The 21,823-nt window shown below is 65.3% G+C and overlaps 1 protein-coding gene across 1 annotated transcript; it reads right to left on the reverse strand.

Moving 5' to 3' along the window:
• Nucleotides 1-17,177: 17,177 nt before the first annotated feature.
• LOC125629675 (lysophosphatidic acid receptor 6) lies at nt 17,178-21,807 on the reverse strand. The gene is made up of 2 exons (XM_048835059.2): nt 20,651-21,807; nt 17,178-19,192 (listed from the first exon to the last, which is right to left on the reverse strand). The coding sequence occupies exons 1-2, from the start codon at nt 20,963-20,965 to the stop codon at nt 18,104-18,106; spliced, it is 1,404 nt and encodes a 467-aa protein (XP_048691016.1). The 5' UTR covers nt 20,966-21,807; the 3' UTR covers nt 17,178-18,103.
• Nucleotides 21,808-21,823: the final 16 nt, after the last annotated feature.

The following is a 21,823-nucleotide window of genomic DNA, read 5'->3' on the forward strand; positions in this document are numbered from 1 at the left end:
ACCCCAGAGCCTGCGCCCCCTTCCCAGAGTCTGTACCCCCTCCTGGACCTCAACCCCCAGCCCTGAGCCCTCCCAAACCCGGAGCCCCCTCCTGCACCCCAGAGCCCTCACTCCCCTCCTACACCCCAAACCCATCATCCCTGGCCCCACCCCAGAGCCAGCATCCCAAATCCCTGCCCCAGCCTGGAACCCCCTCCTGTACCCTGAACCCCTCATTTCTGGTCCCACCCCAGAGCCCTCACACTCCCCTCCTGCACCCCAAACCCATCATCCCTGGCCCCACCCCAGAGCCAGCATCCCAACTCCCTGCCCCAGCCTGGAACCCCCCCTGCACCCCAAACCCCTCATCCCTGGCCCCACCCCAGAGCCTGCACCCCCTTCCCAGAGTCTGTACCCCCTCCTGGACCTCAACCCCCAGCCCTGAGCCCTCCCAAACCCGGAGCCCCCTCCTGCACCCCAGAGCCCTCACTCCCCTCCTGCACCCCAAACCCCTCATCCCTGGCCCCACCCCAGAGCCAGCATCCCAACTCCCTGCCCCAGCCTGGAACCCCCCCCTGCACCCCAAACCCCTAATCCCTGGCCCCACCCAAGAGCCTGCACCCCCTTCCCAGAGTCTGTACCCCCTCCTGGACCTCAACCCCCAGCCCTGAGCCCTCCCAAACCCGGAGCCCCCTCCTGCACCCCAGAGCCCTCACTCCCCTCCTGCACCCCAAACCCCTCATCCCTGGCCCCACCCCAGAGCCTGCACCCCCTTCCCAGAGTCTGTACCCCCTCCTGGACCTCAACCCCCAGCCCTGAGCCCTCCCAAACCCGGAGCCCCCTCCTGCACCCCAGAGCCCTCACTCCCCTCCTGCACCCCAAACCCCTCATCCCTGGCCCCACCCCAGAGCCTGCACCCCCTTCCCAGAGTCTGTACCCCCTCCTGGACCTCAACCCCCAGCCCTGAGCCCTCCCAAACCCGGAGCCCCCTCCTGCACCCCAGAGCCCTCACTCCCCTCCTGCACCCCAAACCCCTCATCCCTGGCCCCACCCCAGAGCCAGCATCCCAACTCCCTGCCCCAGCCTGGAACCCCCCCTGCACCCCAAACCCCTAATCCCTGGCCCCACCCCAGAGCCTGCACCCCCTTCCCAGAGTCTGTACCCCCTCCTGGACCTCAACCCCCAGCCCTGAGCCCTCCCAAACCCGGAGCCCCCTCCTGCACCCCAGAGCCCTCACTCCCCTCCTGCACCCCAAACCCCTCATCCCTGGCCCCACCCCAGAGCCTGCACCCCCTTCCCAGAGTCTGTACCCCCTCCTGGACCTCAACCCCCAGCCCTGAGCCCTCCCAAACCCGGAGCCCCCTCCTGCACCCCAGAGCCCTCACTCCCCTCCTGCACCCCAAACCCCTCATCCCTGGCCCCACCCCAGAGCCTGCACCCCCTTCCCAGAGTCTGTACCCCCTCCTGGACCTCAACCCCCAGCCCTGAGCCCTCCCAAACCCGGAGCCCCCTCCTGCACCCCAGAGCCCTCACTCCCCTCCTGCATCCCAAACCCATCATCCCTGGCCCCACCCCAGAGCCAGCATCCCAACTCCCTGCCCCAGCCTGGAACCCCCTCCTGTACCCTGAACCCCTCATTTCTGGTCCCACCCCAGAGGCCGCCCCCTCTCCCGCCCCCTCAGTTAGAGCCCGCCCCCTCTCCTGCCCCCCAACCCCCTTCCCCCACCCACTGAAAGTGAGTGAGGGTGAGCAAGCCACAGAGGGAGGGGGAATGGAGTAAGCGGGGGCAGGGCCTCAGGGAAAGGGGCGGGGCCTCGGGGAAAGGGGCGGGGCCTCGGGGAACGGGCAGAGTTAGGGGGTCAGAAAGTTGGCAACCCTAGGTTGACTCTGGCGGGGTGGGGGAGCCCCAGTCCCTAGCGCTGCCCCCCCCTGCAGGCCCCCCCCTGTCGCTTCCCCATGTTCCCATTGCTCCATCCTTGCACCATTTCCTCCACGCCCTGCGTAGTAGGGGACTGTGGGGCTTGGGGGGGGGGGGCATCTGCCCTGGGGAACTGCAGTTCGGGGTGCTCCGCCTTCCAGGGCGACCCTTTGCAGTTCAGGGTGATCATCCCCCACAGGCACCCCCTGCAGTTCAGGGTGCTCCCCCCTCCCCCCAAGGTGCCCCCCTGCAGTGCGGGGCGCTCACCCCCCCCGGGGGGCCCCGGTGCAGTTCAGGGTGCCGAGCCCTGGCAGCGTGACCCGGCCGTGCAGGGAGGCGTCGGCGTCGGAGCCGGGGTTCCTGCGCAGCACCAGGCTCTTCTCGAAGAGCAGCGGGTGGAAGGCGCCCAGCGAACAGGCCGCCTCCCGGCCACCGGTCGGTCCGGCGCTGCGAGGGCAGCGACTCACACAACTGCACCAGCCGGCGAAGGGACGTCATCAGCACCGTGCCTGGGGGGCAGAGAGCGGGGTCACCGGCCCGTGGGGGGCCTACAGGCACCGCCCCTCCCGGCCACCAGGGGGCACTGCCCCATGGGGGGGCCTACAGGCACCGCCCCTCCCGGCCACCAGGGGGCACTGCCCCTCCCGGCTCCTCCCAGCCACCAGGGGTCACTGCCCCTCCCAGCCACCAGGGGGCACTGCCCCTCCCGGCTCCTCCCAGCCACCAGGGGTCACTGCCCCTCCTAGCTCCTCCCAGCCACCAGGGGTCACCGGCCCGTGGGGGGGCCTACAGGCACCGCCCCTCCCGGCCACCAGGGGTCACCGGCCCGTGGGGGGGCCTACAGGCACCGCCCCTCCCGGCCACCAGGGGGCACTGCCCCTCCCAGCTCCTCCCAGCCACCAGGGGTCACTGCCCCATGGGGGGAATACAGGCACCGCCCCTCCCGGCCACCAGGGGGCACCGTCCCTCCCAGGTCCTCCCAGCCACCAGGGGGCACTGCCCCTCCCGGCCACCAGGGGGCACTGCCCCTCCCAGCTCCTCCCAGCCACCAGGGGTCACTGCCCCATGGGGGGAATACAGGCACCGCCCCTCCCGGCCACCAGGGGGCACCGTCCCTCCCAGGTCCTCCCAGCCACCAGGGGGCACTGCCCCTCCCGGCCACCAGGGGGCACCGACCCTTCGGCCCCGCCCAGCCAACAGGGGTCACTGCCCCATGGGGGGACACACACAAGCCAGGGGGTGCCAGGCGGTCTCTGGGCAGTCGTGGAGGGGTTCCAGGGGGGATGCCAGGACAGGTGCCGGGGGGATCCCTGGCTGGTCGTGTGGAGGGGTTTCAGAGGGGTTTCCAAGGGGGGGGCCTCAGGGATGAGGCGTTTGGGACAGGTGCCGGGGCAGGTGCTGGGGGGGTCCCTGGCCGGTCAGGGGGGGTTCAGGGGGGTTTCTGGGGCAGGTGCCAGGACAGGTGCTGTGGGAGGGGCCGGGGAGGGGGTCCCTAGGCGGTCATAGGGGCATTCCGGGGGGGGGTGCTGGGGCAGGTGCCGGGCGGGTTCCTGGCTGGTCATGGGGGGGTGCCGGGCAGTCATGGAGGGGGTTCCAGGGGGTGCTGGGGCAGGTGCCGGGGGGGTCCCGGGCAGTCGTGGGGGGGTTCCAGGGGGGATGCTGGGGCAGGTGCCGGGGGGGTCCCGGGCAGTCGTGGGGGGGTTCCAGGGCGGGTGCTGGGGCAGGTGCTTGGGGGGTTCCAGGGGGGTGCTGGGGGGTCCCAGGCAATTGTGGGGGGGTGGTTCCGGGGGGGGTGCTGGGGCAGGTGCTGGGGGGGGGGTTCCTGGCTGGTCATGGAGGGGTTCTGGGGGGGTGCTGGGGCAGATGCTGGGGGGGGTCTCAGTCGTGGGGGGGTGGTTCCAGGGGGGTGCTGGGGGGTCCCGGGGCAGTCATGGGGGGGGTGTTCCTGGGGGGGTGCCGGGGCAGGTGCCGGGGGGGGCCCAGGCAGTTGTGGGGGGGTTCCAAGGGGGATGCTGGGGGGGCCCAGGTAGTCGTGGGGGAGGTGGTTCCTGGGGGGTGCCGGGGGGGGTTCCTGGCTGGTCGTGGGGGGTGGTTCCAGGGGGGTTCTGGGGGGTCCCGGGGCAGTTGTGGGGGGGTGGTTCCAGGGGGAGCCGGGACAGGTGCCGGGGGGGTTCCTGGCTGGTCGTGGGGGGGCTCCGGGGGGGTGCTGGGGCAGGTGCCGGGGGGGGGCCTGGCCAGTCGTGGGGAGGCTTCCAGGGGGGGGTGCTGGGGGGTCCCGGGCAGTCATGGGGAGGTTCCAGGGGGGATGCCCGGGCAGGTGCCGGGGGAGTTCCACGGGGGTGCCGGGGGGTCCCGGTCAGTCGTGCGGGGGTGGTTCCAGTGGGAGTGCTGGGGCAGGTGCCGGGCGGGTTCCTGGCTGGTCATGGGGGGGTGCCGGGCAGTCATGGAGGGGGTTCCAGGGGGTGCTGGGGCAGGTGCCGGGGGGGTCCCGGGCAGTCGTGGGGGAGTTCCAGGGGGGATGCTGGGGCAGGTGCCGGGGGGGTCCCAGGCAGTCGTGGGGGGTTCCAGGGCGGGTGCTGGGGCAGGTGCTTGGGGGGTTCCAGGGGGGTGCTGGGGGGTCCCAGGCAATTGTGGGGGGGTGGTTCCGGGGGGGGGTGCTGGGGCAGGTGCTGGGGGGGGGTTCCTGGCTGGTCATGGAGGGGTTCTGGGGGGGTGCTGGGGCAGATGCCGGGGGGGGTCTCAGGCAGTTGTGGGGGGGTGGTTCTAGGGGGGTGCTGGGGGGTCCCGGGGCAGTCATGGGGGGGTGGTTCCTGGGGGGTGCCGGGGCAGGTGCCGGGGGGGGCAGGCAGTTGTGGGGGGGGTTCCAAGGGGGATGCTGGGGGGGCCCAGGTAGTCGTGGGGGAGGTGGTTCCTGGGGGGGGTTCCTGGCTGGTCGTGGGGGGTGGTTCCAGGGGGGTTCTGGGGGGTCCCGGGGGGAGCCGGGACAGGTGCCGGGGGGGTTCCTGGCTGGTCGTGGGGGGGCTCCGGGGAGGTGCTGGGGCAGGTGCCGGGGGGGGCCTGGCCAGTCGTGGGGAGGCTTCCGGGGGGGGGGGTGCTGGGGGGTCCCGGGCAGTCATGGGGAGGTTCCAGGGGGGATGCCCGGGCAGGTGCCGGGGGAGTTCCACGGGGGTGCCGGGGGGTCCCGGGCAGTCGTGCGGGGGTGGTTCCAGTGGGAGTGCCGGGAGAGGGTTCCTGACTGGTCATGGTGGGGTTCTGGGGGGGTGCTGGGGCAGGTGCTGGGAGGGTCTCAGGCAATCGTGGGGGGGTGGTTCCTGGGGGGGTGCCGGGGTGGTTCCTGGCTGGTCGGGGGGGTTGCGGGGGGGTGCTGGGGGGTCCCGGGCAGTTGTGGGGGGGGTGCTTCCAGGGGAGGTGCTCAGGGGGTCCCGGGCAGTCCCGCGGGGGGTGGTTCCAAGGGGGGTGCTCGGGGGGTCCTGGGCAGTCGTGGGGGGGTGGTTCCAGGGGGGGTCCCGGGCAGTCCCGCAGGGGGTGGTTCCAGGGGGGGTCCCGGGCAGTCCCGCGGTGGGTGGTTCCAGGGGGGGTCCCGGGCAGTCCCGCGGTGGGTGGTTCCAGGGGGGGTCCCGGGCAGTCCCACGGGGGGGTGCTTCCAGGGGAGGTGCTCGGGGGGTCCCGGGCAGTCCCGCGGGGGGGTGCTTCCAGGGGAGGTGCTCGGGGGGTGGTTCCAGGGGGGGTCCCGGGCAGTCCCGCGGGGGGTGGTTCCAGGGGGGGTCCCGGGCAGTCCCGCGGGGGGGCTCACCCCGAACGACCTCGGCCGCGCTCCCCTGGGGCAGGTCCCAGAGCTGCCACTGGAACCGCGGGTGCAGGCCGTGGGTGGCCTGGTGGGGGCGCCGTGGGCGGCCTGGTGGGGGCGCCACGCCCACCCCGTCCCGCCCGGAGCTGGGTGAAGATGGGGTCGTCAGGGGCCCCGCTACCACTACAGGGAGGGGCCGGTCGGTGAGAGAGACAGATCTCTCCAGCCCCCCACGGATACCCCAATGCAGCCCCTCAGCCCCCCAACACAGCCCCTGGGACCCCCCACAGGATGGGGTCGTTCCGGCTTCGGAACCACTGTCAGGCCCCCTCACAGCCCCCCCATCCCGCTGTGCTCAGCGGGGCCCTGGTGCCCATCACCCCCAATGTGTCCTCCCCAGCCCCCCGACTTTAACCTGGGACATTCGGCACCCACATCCCTGCAGCACCCCATACACCCCACCCCCAGGGGGCCCCCACGGGGAATGAATGCCCCACATCCCCCCCATTGCCCGCCACCTCCCAGCACTCCCGCAGTGCCCTGAACACCCCGCACCCGCCCCAGGGTCCCCCCAAGGGAATTCATCGAGTCCAAAGCTGGGCGGGATCCCGTCCAACCCCCCGTGGGACACCGGCCAGAGACCTGGCCCCCCACTCATTCCTGGCGCGGCTCGCTCCGAGAAACTGCCCCGATGGTGACCCCGCAGGCCCCTCGGGGAATCACCCAGGGTTAATCCAGCACCGTGAAAACCCTATACCTTCTTTTCCAGCCAAACCGTGGGGCGCGCCCTCCTAGGGGGCCATGGAGGAGTGTTCGGGGGTGAGGCTGGGGTGCGGCTGGGGTCCACCCCTGCCATCTGAGGCCCCAGCCTCGGCCCTCTTTCCCCCGTCTGCGTCCATCCCAGGACTTGCCGGGGGCCAAGAGCCGGCCCCTGTGGGGCCCACTGGAAACTCACCCGCTCAGGGAAGGGTCCCCACAACCCGCTACAGACCCCCGTCCCCGCAGGGACCCCGTCCCATGATCCTGCAGCACACCAACCATCCATAACCCCCATTCCCCTGGCCCCATGGGCAAGGCTGCCAGTCCCTCCCTGGCCCCCCAGGTCTCACCTCCTGCAGGTCGGCTGCGTACGTGGCTGGTCCCAGGCCACCAGCCCCCCGGAGTCGTAGAGCGGATTGTCCAGAGAGTGGTGCTCCTTGGACGCCATCAGCTGGGGGGTGGGGGTGGGGTTAGTTGGGGGAGAGCAGCACAGTCCCCCAAATGCTTCCTCCCCCACCCTCCAACCCCCCAGCCCCACAACCACCTCCGTCCCTGCCCTGCAAACCTCCAGCCCCCCAACCACCTCCTTCCCTGTCCTGTGAACCCCCCTACCCCCCCAACCACCTCCTCCCCTGCCCTGCGACCCCCCTGTCATGGAGTCCCTGGGCGATGCTCTGGAATTGCTCCCCATGAAGCCAGGCAGGACTCTGGGGAGTCTCCTGTCTGGGAGCAGCCTGTCTGCAGGACACACAGCTCACCCGGCTCCACCTTCCTGGGTCTGACCTCGGAGCCTTCAGTCTCCTCTGCCTCTCCGTGCGCTTTCCCCCAGCGAGTCCGCCCAGGCGGGGTCCTGGGGAAGCCAGAGGGTCCTGCCCCCCAACTCCGCAGTCAGACCTGGCTCTCAGCCAGCCAGTAACACAGAAGGTTTATTAGACAACAGGAACATGGTCTAACACAGAGCTTGTAGGTGCAGAGAACCGGACCCCTCAGCTGGGTCCATTTTGGGGGGCAGGGAGCCAGACAACCCCGTCTGCCCTTCACTCCATGTCTCCAGCCAGCCCCAAACTGAAACTCTCCCCAGCCCCTCCTGCTCTGGGCTTTGTCCCTTTCCTGGGCCAGGAGGTCACCGGATTCCTTTGTTCTCCAACCCTTTAGCTCTCACCTTGCAGGGGGGAAGGGCCAGGCCATCAGTTGCCAAGAAACAGGGTGTCGGCCCTTCTCTGTGTCCAGACCCCTGCACACACCTGCCCTCTAGGGCTCTGCAATGATCATACACCCTTATCCCACCCCCTAGATACTTAAGAACTGCCTAGGGGAAACTGAGGCACCCCCACACTATTCAAAGGAAACATTAAGAACAGTCCCACTTCGTCACATCTCTCCGCCCTTCGAGATCGAACTGAGCGGGTTCACTGTACCAGTGACCTGGGGAAGTTCGAAGCCACCAACGTTCCCATGGATGCCCCAGCATCTCTCCCGTTCCTTGGTAGGAGTTACACCAGGCCCTTCCAGTTTCACGCCCTCCCTTCGGTCAGGGGTGGTCGATAGCACTCGCAGGCCGCATGTGGGAAGGTTTATGCGGCCTGTGCCCTTTGGCCACCCCCAAAACCCCAGGGGTCAAACTGGGATTGGGTCTTCTCCCCACAAACTGGCCAAACACAGCCATTTGGTTATAGGACTGTTTAACTTTCTTAACAGCTTTCACTTCATCTGAGACCTTCTCAAAGCTCTCCACACTGGGTCTTTCAACAGGACAGTCAGTGGATCCATTTACAACAGAAAATTTCTGGCTGTTAGGAACTGAAACTTTCTTGATTAAATCACTTTCACACCCTTCAGTGGCAGTAAACTGCTTGCAAAGACTCCATGAGGATTCCTTTCCCGAGGGCTTTTCTATGCAACAATTCACCCCCTCACAGAAATTCTGCTCTTACCCTCTTTACCTAGGGCTTGCTCTAGAGGAACACTTTCCTGAGCAACAACAGACTCTTTCTGGGTCTCCCTTACATCCAGAATTACCTCTAGCCCATCCGGCGGATTCCTACACAATCCCCTTTCAGGCAAACTTACAGACTTCCTAGATAAAAGGTTAGAAGCATTGTCCTTCCCTTTGCCACACACATGTTCAGGAATCTTTTCCTTCTTGCTACAGGTTTCCACACCCTCAGTAGGTAACACAATCACATCACCTTCATGCTCTCCTTGTGCCCCGGCTAGGATCTCACTCTGATTAGACAGAGTTGCTGCACCCTTTCCCAGCCACACATGAGCAACAGGCAAAATACAAGCACCAGAATTGTCTGGTCTCTGGGATTTTACATAGACACTGCTATTACCAGCAGGAGAGTGAGTGTGTGGGCGGGGGGGGGGGGGGGGGGGGAGGGGGGGGGGGAGGTGGGGTTGAGAAAACCTGGATTTGTGCTGGAAATGGCCCAACTTGATTATCATACACATTGTAAGGAGAATGATCACTTTAGATAAGCTATTACCAGCAGGAGAGTGGGGTCGGAGGAGGTATTTTTTCATGCTTTGTGTGTATATAATAAGATCTACACTTTCCACAGTATGCATCCAATGAAGTGAGCTGTAGCTCACGAAAGCTTATGCTCAAATAAATTGGTTAGTCTCTAAGGTGCCACAAGTACTCCTTTTCTTTTTACATAGACACTAAGTGGATGTGACCTAGTTACAGGGTCATTCTCCCGAGCAGACACAAACTTAGGACCCTTCCCTTCCTGGGCTTTGGCTGAATCCAGAACCAGCTCTGAGACAACTGCACGACCCTCAACCATCACAGGCTGAAAGGCCCCTTCTGTCTGCTCCACAGACAAAGAAGAGCCGGACACACCTTCTCCTTTCCCAGACACACAGCTTGGGATCTCATTCCCCTTGTCCCAGCACACAAGGCTGGTCACAGACAACTGCTTGGAGATCAGGGTAGCTCCCTCCACAGGCAAGTCAATACCCCTGACAGACACAGGCACGTTTCCTTCCCTGTCCCAATTCTCCACCCAGCTAACAGGTAAGGTCCAGGGACACTCATCTTCCACTCTCCTCGCCTTCCCACCCTGCTGACTAGACAAAGCCATCAGCTCACAAGGCTGCCTAGGCTCATCCAGACTTTCCTTACCAAGCACCTTGCCACTCCTCACAGATCCCCTGCCCTGCCTGTGTCTCCCCCCCACTCAGCTGGGGTCTTATCTCCCCCCTTGCTCAGCACTGCCCTTGCTGTCCCAGTGGGGGTAGGCAGCGAGCTCGCTGCTTTCCTCACAGCATCAGAGCCAGCGTGAGCCCCCTGAGGCCCCTCCCCCGTTCCGGTGTGCAAGGGGGCAGGGAGCATCTCTCTGTCCCACCCAGCCCCAGGGGTCTGGTTACAGGCAGGCAGGTAGCCTGAGCCTAGCCGCTCCTCCCCGCTGCCAGCCAGGTCATCTGCATTTTCACTGACCATTTCCCTCTCCGCCCCTGGATTCAAATTCAAACCCTTGGCCCTTACAGGAGTAAGGCCTGGATCCTGTCCCAAAGAGACAGTCACCCCCCAACAGGGTCTCGCAGCTGGTGTCCTGGAGAACCCTAACGACCAGCCAGCCCCACCCCTTCTGGGTCTGCACGGGGATCTGGGCCCTAGGCAGGGCGAGGGGCTTCGTCCCTGGGACCTTCACCCAGCTCACACAGCCCCTCAGCCTCTGAGGCTGCACCACCCGGGGCCTGACACCAGTTCTCTCTGTCCCAGGATCTCGCCACCCCAGGAATGTGTCCCCATTGACTATCATCTTCTGCTCCCACTGGGGGTCCGAGGGGCCAGGCCCAAGGAAACTCCACACAGACATATAGGTTGGGACCAGGAGTGGGAGCCTGTCCACCTCCCCACCCATCGGGCTGACGGAGTCTATGGTCTTGGGACCCAGCAAGGGAGCTAGACACCGGGGCTTTTCTGCAGGGTCCCCCTGGTTCAAATCTCCAGCCTGCTCAAAGGCAGTGAGGTGGCATCCACACCCCCCCCTCCTTAACCAGGGGCAGCAATTTACTCTCGAGGTTCCCTGCGGAACTGGCTCCCCGGGGTCTATCCCCACTCACCCCTGGGAGGTCCCCTAGGCCTCTCCACTCCCCCACTGCCAGTTCATGCTGCTGCTGCTTCTGCAGCTCTTTCTCAGGCTCTCGCTGTCTCCCACGGTCCTCTTGCTCTCTCGGACTCAGCTCCAACCCCGTCCGTCTCCGATCCCCGGATGGGGAACCCGATCGTGAAGACCCCCGTCTGGTCGGGGACAGGAGTCTTGGTGATGCCTGGCTCCCGCTCCAGCTGCTCCCAGATCCTGCTATAGCCCCATTTGGGGTCAGGAATCTGTTCCTTAGAGCAGTCATCCTCCTCCAGCTGCACGATTAACTCTGCTTTGGTGAACTTTCCAATGCTCAACCCTCTCTTTCTGCACAGGGTTACAATGTCCTTCTTAAGGAGACGGTGACAGGCCCTCACTCCGCTCTTCCCAAGTTGCTGTGGACTCACAGGCCTGTGTGCTCTCAGCTCCCCACGGTTTCCAGGGAGAACCCCTAGGGTGCCAGCCATCCTCGAGGTCACCCCCTCTTTGCCAGGGTCGAGCTGCAGACTCCTCCGCCCTGGGACCACTCGCTGCAATCCCCAGGGGAACCCTGTTACTGCAAAAGTCCTTCTCTCTGGTCACACACTTCCAGGAAGAAAAGGAGGACTTGTGGCACCTTAGAGACTAACCAATTTATTTGAGCATGAGCTTTCGTGAGATACAGCTCACTTCATCGGACGCATGTAGCTCACGAAAGCTCATGCTCAAATAAATTGGTTAGTCTCTAAGGTGCCACAAGTCCTCCTTTTCTTTTTGCGAATACAGACTAACACGGCTGTTACTCTGAAACACTTCCAGGAGTTAACCGCCCCCTGAAACTGTCTCTCTCTGAATCTTCAGCACGCCTGGTCCCTGTCAATCCCCCTTCGTTTTACTGCTCCCCAGTCACTTACTGCAGGAAGTGCCGTCCACGGGTTGCAGTACATCCCACCACTGCCACCAGTTGTCACAGAGTCCCCGGGCGATGCTCTGGAACTGCTCCCCATGAAGCCAGTCAGGACTCTGGGGAAGTCTCCTTTCTGTGAGCAGCCTGTCTTCAGGACACACAGCTTTCACCTTCCTGGGTCTGACCTCGGAGCATTCAGCATCCTCTGCCCCTCCGTGCGCTTCCCCCAGCGAGTCCGCCCAGGCGGGGTCCTGGGGAAGCCAGAGGGTCCTGCCCCCCAACTCCGCAGTCAGACGGGACTCTCAGCCAGCCGGTAAAACAGAGGTTTATTAGATGACAGGAACATGGTCTAAAACAGAGCTTGCAGGTGCAGCAGATCCTCAGCTGGGTCCATTTTGGGGGGCAGTGAGCCAGACAACCACGTCTGCCCTTCACTCCATGTCCCAGCCAGCCCCCAACTGAAACTCCCTCCAGCCCCTCCTCCTCTGGGCTTTGTCCCTTTCCCGGGCCAGGAGGGCACCTGATTCCTTTGTTCTCCAACCCTTTAGCTCTCACCTTGCAGGGGGGAAGGGCCCAGGCCATCAGTGGCCAGGAAACAGGGTGTCGGCCATTCTCTGTGTCCAGACCCCTGCACACACCTGCCCTCTAGGGCTCTGCAATGATCATACACCCTTATCCCACCCCCTAGATACTTGAGAACTGCCTAGGGGAAACTGAGGCACCCCCACACTATTCAGAGGAAACATTGAGAACAGTCCCACTTCGTCACACCATCACCTTCTGCTCCCACTGGGGGTCTGAGGGGCCCGACCCCAGGAGACTCCACACAGACATATAGGTTGGGGTCAGGAGTGGGAGCCTGTCTCCCCACCCATCTGGCTGACGGAGTCTATGGCCTTGGGACCCAGCAAGGGAGCTAGACACCAGGGCTTTTCCCCAGGGTCCCCCTGGTTCAAATCTCCAGCCTGCTCAAAGGCAGTGAGGTGGCATCCACACCCCCCCCCCCCATAACCAGGGGCAGCAATTTACTCTCGAGGTTCCCTGCGGAACTGGCCCCCCGGGATCTATCCCCACTCACCCCTGGGAGGTCCCCTAGGCCTCTCCGCTCCCCCACCGCCAGTTCATCCTGCTGCTGCAGCTCTTTCTCGGGCTCTCGCTGTCTCTCTCAGTCCTCTTGCTCTCTCGGACTCAGCTCCAACCCCGTCCGTCTCCGATCCCCCGATGGGGAACCTGATCGTGAAGACCCTCATCTGGTCACGGACAGGAGTCTTGGGGATGCCTGGCTCCCACTCCAGCTGCTCCCAGATCCTGCTATAGCCCCATTTGGGGTCAGGAATCTGTTCCTTAGAGCAGTCATCCTCCTCCAGCTGCACGATTAACTCTGCTTTGGTGAGCTTTCCAACGCTCAACCCTCTCTTTCTGCACAGGGTTACAATGTCCTTCTTAAGGAGACGGTGATAGGCCATCACTCCGCTCTTCCCAAGTCCCCGGGCGATGCTCTGGAGCTGCTCCCTACGAAGCCAGGCAGGACTCTGGGGGAGTCTCCTCTCAAGGAGCAGCCTGTCTGCAGGACACACAGCTCCCCCGGCCTCCCCCTTCCTGGGTCTGACCTCGGAGCATTCAGCCTCCTCTGTCCCTCCGTGCGCTTCCCACAGCGAGTCCGCCCAGGCGGGGTCCTGGGGCAGCCAGAGGGTCCTGCCCCCCAACTCCGCAGTCAGACGGGACTCTCAGCCAGCCAGTAACACAGAAGGTTTATTAGACGACAGGGACATGGTCTAACACAGAGCTTGTAGGTGCAGAGACCGGGACCCCTCAGCTGGGTCCATTTTGGGGGGCAGTGAGCCAGACAACCCCGTCTGCCCTTCACTCCATGTCCCAGCCAGCCCCAAACTGAAACTCCCTCCAGCCCCTCCTCCTCTGGGCTTTGTTCCTTTCCTGGGCCAGGAGGTCACCGATTCCTTTGTTCTCCAACCCTTTAGCTCTTGCAGGGGGGAAGGGCCCAGGCCATCAGTGGCCAGGAAACAGGGTGTCAGTCAGTCTCTGTGTCCAGACCCCTGCACGCACCTGCCCTCTAGGGCTCTGCAATGATCATACCCCCTTATCCCACCCCCTAGATACTAAAGAACTGCCTAGGGGAAACTGAGGCACCCCTACACTATTCAGAGGAAACATTAAGAACAGTTCCACTTCGTCACACCCCCCCAACCGTCTCCGCCCATGCCCTGCGAACCCCCAGCCCCCCAACTGCCCCCTCCCCCTGCCCCACAACCCCCCAACCGCTCCATCCCCCGCAAGTCCCCAACCACCCCTCCCCCTGCCCTGCACCCCCCAGCCCCGCCAACCGCCTCCTTCCCTGCCCTGCGACCCCCCCAGCCCCCCAACCGCCTCCTCCCCTGCCCTACTACAACCCCCCAGCCCCCCAACCGCTTCCTCCCCTGCTCTGCGACCCCCCAGCTGCCTGCTCCCCCACCCTGCAACCCCCCCAACCACTCCCTCCTCTTCCCTGCAACCCCCAGTCCCCCACACGCCTCCCCCCACCCTACTACAACCCCCCAGCCCCCCAACCGCATCCTCCCCCGCCCTGCAAACCTCCAGCCCCCCAACCACCTCCTCCCCCACCCTACTACAACCCCCAGCCCCCCAACCACCCCCTCCCTGCAACCCCCCAGCCCCCCAACCGCCTCCTCCCGCCCTACTACACCCCCCAGCTCCCCCAACCGCCTCCCCCCGCCCTACTACAACCCCCCAGCCCCCCAAGTGCCCCCTCCCCCTGCCCTGCAACCACCCAGCCCCCCAACCGCCTCCTCTCCCGCCCTGCAAACCTCCAGCCCCCCAACCACCTCCTCCCCCACCCTACTACAACCCCCAGCCCCCCAACCACCCCCTCCCCTGCAACCCCCCCAACCGCCTCCCCCGCCCTACTACACCCCCCAGCTCCCCCAACCACCTCTTCCCATATGCTGCAACCCCCCAGCTGCCTCCTCCCCATCCCTGCAAACCCCCCCCATCCCTCACCTCCAGCTCCAGAACTGCCCCCTGCTGACCCTCCCTGGCTCCTCCCCCCACAGCCCCCCCCCCCGGAGTTGAGCAGCCGCAGGGTGGTTTTGGAGCCCACGTCGCGCTCATAGCCGGCCGTCGGGGCCGTGTTGAACCTCAGCTCCGCTTCGTGGGCGCCTGGGCAGAGAGGTCGCACGCCCCCGAGTGCCCCCTGTGCGAATGGGGCTGCTCACGCTCACACCCTCCTTGTGCAAATGGGGCTGCTTCTGCTAGCACACCACTTGTGCAAATCGGGCCACCTGCCCTCACACTCCCCGTGCACTCACCGATCTCCTTGCCAAGGCCCGAATTTTGCAGGGACCCGGCCGAGCTCACCACAGCGCAGGTGTGCAGGGGGCCCAGCTCCTCCACCAGGTCCCTCTGGGGCAGGACCCCCCTCCACTCGGGGGCGGAGAAGGGCCCCTCCCCCGGGTGCAGGGTCCGCACCGTCACCGAGCCTTCAGCTGGCACAGCAGCCCCGGCCCTGTCCGCCCGGCCCCGGCCCCGGGGGGCACCTGGTACTTGTTCCCGGCCTGGTAGCTCTTGAAGACGCGCTGGAGCCGTGGGCCCAGCATCTGCGGGGACATCTCCTCCTTCCAGAGGTGCCAGGGCAAGGGGCCCCCAGGGCCACTGAGCCGTGGGGTCCCCTCCTGGTGCCACCCCCCGAACAGCACCTCCATCAGGCGCCGGGAGAAGCTGCCAGTTCCGGGGAGCCAGCCCCTGGCTGGGGGGGCCTAGGCCCCTCCCCAGGGGACCCAGGCATCCGGCTGGCCTTGCTGGAGGGAAAGGCGGTGCTGTTGGTCCCCGGGGACATGTTGAGGCCCCGGATGATCTTCTCCCTGGCGCGGCTGGTGCCCCCCGGGCCCCCTGCCGGCCCCCAAGCTGCAGCACCAGCCCCGTCTCCAGGCCCAGCAGGTACACTGCAAGGCACAGGCCGGCGAAGGCGACGTAGATGCAGCCCCGGCCTGACCTCCGGGGCAAGCGCGGCCACCGGCATGGGTCCATCGGCCTGGGGGTGAAGAGGAGCTCAGTGAGATGCAGCCAGGTCTGGGGTGGAGCACGGGGGATGTTTATACAGGGACCCCTGACCTGGCCCTGAGAGGCGGCTGGCTCTGGGGTGAGGCACAAGGAAGGCCATTGATGCTGGAGGCTGGCAGCGTTTGGATTTACCACTGGTCCCTAGGCTGGTGTCTGCTGCAAGCTGTGGGGTGGAGCAGTGACCCCTGGCGGCTGGCAAGGAGAATGTCCCTGGCCCCCGCCAGGGCACACGAGGTTTGGGTCCCAGCCCCTCGGCCCAGGGGAGGCAGGTGCCGGCCCTGAACCCCAGAGAGCAGCAGGGGCCCTGCCTCCCACACAGCGCCCAGATCCCTGCAGGGGAGGCATTAGCCGCAGGGCACCCACAGATCGGAGACGGGGCTTGGGGGGCATCGGAGCTGGGGGGGGAATCTAATCTACCTTCCTCCTCCCCATACACATTTCTTCACCCCCTCCCCACGCCCCTCCATTGTGCCATCCCCATATACCCTCACCCCCTCCATCCCCCATCCAGCCCTATACCCACCCTCCATCCCCCCAAAATATCCCTCAATCCCTATACACACCCCTCCATGCCCCCACACCCCTCCTCCCTCCATCCAGCCCCATATACCCCTCACGCACCCCTCCATCCATCCTCCTCACTCCCCTCCATCCCCCATACAGCCCTATACACCCCTCCATCCCCCACATACATCCCTCACTCCCCTCCATCCAGCCCTATACACCCCTCCATCACCCCCATACATCCCTCAATCCCTATACACACTCTTCCATGCCCCCACACTCCTTCCTCCCCGTATACACCCCTCCATGCCCCCACACCCCTCCCCCCTCCATCCAGCCCCATATACACCCCTCACTCCCCTTCATCCTCCATACAGCCCTATACACCTCTCCATCCCCCCCATACATCCCTCAATCCCTATACACACTCTTCCATGCCCCCACACCCCTCCCTCCCCATATACACCCCTCCATGCCCCCACACCCCTCCTCCCTCCATCCAACCCCATATATACCCCTCACGCACCCCTCCATCCATCCCCCTCACTTCCCTCCATCCCCCATACAGCCCTATACACCCCTCCATCCCCCCATACATCCCTCCCTCCCGCATATACACCCCTCCATGCCCCCATACTCCCATCCCCATCCCTGTACCCCTCCATCCCCCTATACAGCCCCACATACACCCCTCCATCCCCCCTCACCCCCATACACACCACTGTACTCCATCATCCCCCCACTCACCCCCCTCCTTCCCCCCTCCATGCCCCTCACCCCCCTTCCCCTGGCTCTCCCTGCCCCGGGCTCCCCAGGCTGGAGACAGAGACACAAACAGTCGCCCCGGGGGGGCAGGACTCACCTTGCCCTGCCCATCGGGTCCCTGGGAGCCGCCGCACCGCATCCGGAGCCTCCAGCCCCGCCAGGGGCGTCATGGACCGGGGGGGGGGGGGAGAGGGGGCAGCAGGGAGACCACATGTGACCCAGCCACGCCCCTGCCTCCCTCAGCTCCGCCGGTACCCCTCACTCCCGACCCACAGTCCCTGCTAGCCCAGCCCTGGCCCCCCAGCTCCGCCGGGGCCCCTCACTCCAGCCCTGGGCCCCCTGGGGCCTGTGCTGAGCCTGGGGTGTTGTGAGGCGAATCCGGGGGGTGTTTGCGCAGGGAGGGACGGGACGTAGCACGATGGAAACATTGCTTTTACTTGGCAGGAAAGTGCAAAATGTACAAAAGAGCCGGGATGGGGGGAGCAGGACACAAATACACAACAGGGGAGGTTCCACGACTCACAGGTTCCCCGCCAGTTGTTCAGACGCAAATCGCACATCCCAGGATCACACACACATACCCCAGCACCAGGTCACATACACACACAGAGCATTGCACAACGCAGCATCACACATCTCAGCACCCCACACAAAACCCAGCACCCTGCAGTGTCGTGCACACACACAACTAGCTGCAACTGTCCCAGACGCACACAGCTGCCTCCCTCCACCCCAAGACACACAAATGCCAGTGTCCCCCAGTGCCCCCTGCCCAGGGTTTCTCTCTCTGTTTCACACACACAGACACACACCTAACGGGGCAGGTACAACCCTCCCGAGTCACACCTTTCCTCACAGGACAGTCCCACACAGTGTCACAGCCAAGGAGATGCAAGCTCAGCCGTTCACAGGGGTAAAACACACACACGCTCCTGTAACAAGCACACAGACTCACACCCTGGTGCACACAGTCACACCCACCACACCCACAGGCTCCCTCCCACGCACGCACACACAGCGTCCGTCCAATCTGGTGAGATCTGATGGTCCCGGCAGGCGTGAACAAGGGAGAGACGGCGACCCCTTGGTCTTTGGCACATCTGTGCGCTCGCTCACACACACACACACGGCTGTGCGTACACGTAATACTACACGGACGTACACACCCCTGTAACACTGTTCACCATCCCTCCCTTCTCCAGCAGCAGAGAACCCAACATCGCTGCTCCGGGGGAGGGTAACACCGAGAGCTGGGACGCAGGGCCCCGGGGCCCACGGCGCAGCAAGCGGGGGGAGTCCATTGGTGTATCCCCATGAGCCGAGCACGGGGGGACCCTTCAGGCCCCTCCACGGGTGCCGTGGGACGAGGTCACTGTCTCGGCGTGGGCCCCCCGGGAGGCTCTGCTGTCCAGTGCCTGCAGCCCCGAGCCCTGGGCGTCCCCGGAGGCAGCCGGCCGCCCCCAGCAGCACCGGCCGCTGCAGGGCGGGCTCCAGGCGAAGCGCTCGGCCGCGCAGTAATAGACCAGCGGGTCCAGGCAGGCGTTGAGGCTGGTCAGGGCCATGGTGACGCGCCGGGCGGCGTAGGTGCCGCGGAGGAGCTGGCAGCCCTCCAGCGCCCCCAGCCGCCACAGCGTGTGCACCGCCTGGGTGAGGTGGTAGGGGGCGAAGCAGAGCAGGAACACCGCCAGCACAACCATCACTGTGCGCAGCGCCTTGCGCCGGGCAGCCCGCGAGCCGGGCGCCATGCCCGGCGTCTCCAGCAGCCGGCGGGCGATGAGCGGGTAGCAGACGCCGATGAGTGCCAGCGGCACCAGGAAGCCCACGGCGGCGGCGAAGAGGCTGACCCTGGAGATGCGGCCCTTCCAGGAGTCGCTGGAGAAGTTCTCCAGGCAGGCCAGGCGCCCGTCGGGGAAGGGGCGGGTCAGGGGCCCCCGCAGTGTCAGGTACAGCACGGCCACGGCCAGCAGGGCCCAGATGGCCAGGCAGCTGGCCACACGGTAGAGGGGCCGGCGCAGGCGGAGCGAGCGGAGCGGGTGCACCACGGCCACGTAGCGCTCCAGGCAGATGCCGGTGAGGAAGAGGGAACTGCCGTACAGGTTGGCGTAGAAGAGGGAGCCGGTGATCTTGCACAGGGCCTCCCCGAACACCCAGTCATTGCGCAGGGCGTGGTAGGCCACGCGGAAGGGCAGGGTCAGCACGAAGATCAGGTCGAGGGACGCCAGGTTCGCCAGGAAGATGTTGGCCGGGGCGGTGGCCGTCCGGGTGCGCAGGAAATACCAGAGCACGGAGAGGTTCCCGGCCAGGCCCAGCACGAAGACCAGGCTGTAAACCACGGGGAACAGCACGTACTGGAAGTCGGCCTGTTCCCCGCAACCCGTCTCGTTGGGGGGCAGCGCCGAGGCGTTCGCGGCCAGGGTCCAGCGAGGCTGGGAGGGAGGGAGGGACGGAGGTTAAAACCCACACAGAGCTCGGCTGGCCCTCACTCCCGACCCGCAGCCCCTGCCAGCCCAGCCCTGCCCCCCCCCAGCCCTGCCGGCGCCCCTCACTCCCAACACACAGCCCAGCCCAGCCCTGCCCCCCCCCCCCCAGCTCTGCTGGTGCCCCTCACTCCCAACTCTACGGTTGGCTTTGTGCAGTTACACGTCGGATGGGGCCCAGTAATCTCCTTGTTTGCATCCCAGCGCAGGGTCCCGGGGAGGCGGGGGGGAGAGGCTGTGTCCCGGGGGCCCCATTAGCGCCCAAGAACTGAGCTCCCCCCCCACCCCCATGTGCAGGGAGGGGGCTGCCCCTGGATCCCAGAGCCCTGGGAAGAGCCCGGGAGGGAGCTGCAAAGGAGGATGCTAGGAATGCCCAAGGTACAGGGGGAGGGGGCGTCTGCTGTGTGTGGGGAGGGGGCGTCTGCTGTGTGTGGGGAGGGGGCGGCCTGGCACCGAGGAACCGTGTCGCAACCCAAATGCTGCTTAACGGGATCTGCACCCTGCTGCGCACACAGGCGGGGCTGCCCGCTGCAGGAGGGGAGGAGGCCAGCGGGGACCCGGGGTCAGAGCCAGGCTGCGATGGGATGGGCAGGAAGAAATTTGGGCGCCAGTTGGCAGAGTGAGTTCCCTCTGCCTGCGCCATACCCCCCATCACCTGGCTGCCCACAGGACTCCTGGGTTCTCTCCCCGGCTTGGGGAGGGGAGCGGGGGCTGGTGGGTTAGAGCAGGGGGACTGGGAGCCAGGGCGCCTGGGTTGTCTCCCTGACTCGGGGAGGGGTCTCCTGGGATAACTCTGGATGTTGTCATTCTCCATATAACCCCCCCCCCCCACACACACACACACATCCTGTTTAGAACCCTGCTCAGCCCCGTACCCAGTAGCAGGTAGGTGAAATGAGCTGCCCTAGGGACAGAGATTCCCGAGCCTGGCTGACCCCCGGGACAGGACACCCAGGGGGGTCAGGATGCAGGGGATGGGGTGACCCCACCTTGTGTCAGTTCTGGGGTAACCTGCCCCCAGGGGCCCTCTCCTTCCCCCACTGCATCCCACAACCCCTTGTTCCCATAGCAGGATGAGGGAACCCCAACCCCTTCTCCACCATGGTGCCTCCCTCTGCCCTGTCTCCCCCAAACTCCCCACTCTCTGCTCAGCATCTCAGCAACTGGGTGGGGCTGCACAGCAGAAGCAAGCTCCCCATGGGTGGGACCTGCCCTCAACCCTACAGGGGACCCCTTCCCCCCACAAGTGTAGCGCAGCCCCAGGCATCCCTCCCTTCTCCCAGCTGTCCTAGATACAGGGATCCCCTGCCCCAACCCAACCCTTTCCCACCTGTCCCAACCAGACCACCACCCCCCGCCCCTCGGACCCAGGGAGACCCACCGACCCCCAGCGTGGCTTTGACTTACCCCGTCCATGGGAACCAGGATCTTGCGGCTTCTCTGGGGAGAGTCCAGGCTCAGATAAACTGGGCTGCTCGACCCGCTTGTCCAGGGTGGAGGCCCAGGCGGGGTGGGGGGAAGTGAAAATACCCTAATCCCGCCCCTTAGCCAGGGAGGAGGTTCCCCAGCAGGGACGGGAGAACACCTTAACCCTGGGCAGACGATTTGCCTTGGCAGGGCGGGGGCTGATCCCCAATAAGACCAGCCCTGGGGGGCTGCCAGGGGTCCCAGCAAGTCATCGCTTGTGGCTCCCTGTGTTTGGTGCGAGGCTGCTGGCTCCATGGCCGAGGGGCACCAGGTCTGTCCCTGGGCATCTAGCGACCCTGCTGTTCCTGGAGCCAGCAGCTCCTTTCCCTTTGGGGTGAAAGCCCCCCCGGGGAGGGGGGCCCTCAGCCGATGGGCGTTACACCTACATACAGACCAGCTGCTGTCTGCCGCCCCCCCGACCGAACACACACACAGGCACACACTCAGCCTCCCGCTCCCTCACATACACACACACGAGACACAAATGCACACTGACGCTCTGCACACACACTCACAACCGTGTGAACAGACATCCTTGCACCATAAGAACACACACACTAACCCAAACACACGCGCGCACCCCCCCCGCAGTTCAACACATTCATACCCTTTCTTCCTGCACACACTTCATGCACACGCAATATGCCTTCACTCACACCTACGCCCTGTACACCTTACACACTTGCACCGACGCCCTGCACACCTCTGCTCACACCCACGCACGCCTCCCCACTCAGCCTGACACACCCAACCTGCGTTTTGCTGTCCTTTTCACCCCTCCCCCAACGTAGCACAAATCATTTTTGGCTGATTTGCCCGCATGCCGGGCCAGGGGAGCGGGAAGCCCCCGTCTTGTGCCCACGGGGAGGAGGGGGGAGGCTGACGGGAAACAGCCCCAGGGCTGGGAAATTCCCATTATTAAGTAATCTGATTGTTTGCAAAATGCTTCCGAGACCAGCTTCCTGCTGCTGTGGGTGTGACATTGCGGTGGGGGGGGTGAGTGTGGTATGTGACTGTGGTGTGGTCGCACGTGAGGTGTGAGGGGGCGGGCGTGAATGTCATGTGATATGTGAGATGTGTTGGGCTGGGTGTATCAGGAGGGGGGTATGGCTG

The sequence above is a fragment of the Caretta caretta genome, chromosome 28 (genome assembly GCF_965140235.1).
Source record: "Caretta caretta isolate rCarCar2 chromosome 28, rCarCar1.hap1, whole genome shotgun sequence".
Classification (NCBI taxonomy): Eukaryota; Metazoa; Chordata; order Testudines; family Cheloniidae; genus Caretta; species Caretta caretta.

Excerpts from the sequence above, each read along its gene's own strand:
- LOC125629675 (XM_048835059.2), bottom strand. The coding sequence starts at position 20,965 with ATGGAGCCAGCAGCCTCGCACCAAACACAGGGAGCCACAAGCGATGAC. Across the intron at positions 19,193-20,650 it reads TCCTGGTTCCCATGGACGGG|CCTCGCTGGACCCTGGCCGC; the intron begins GTAAGTCAAAGC and ends CCTCCCTCCCAG.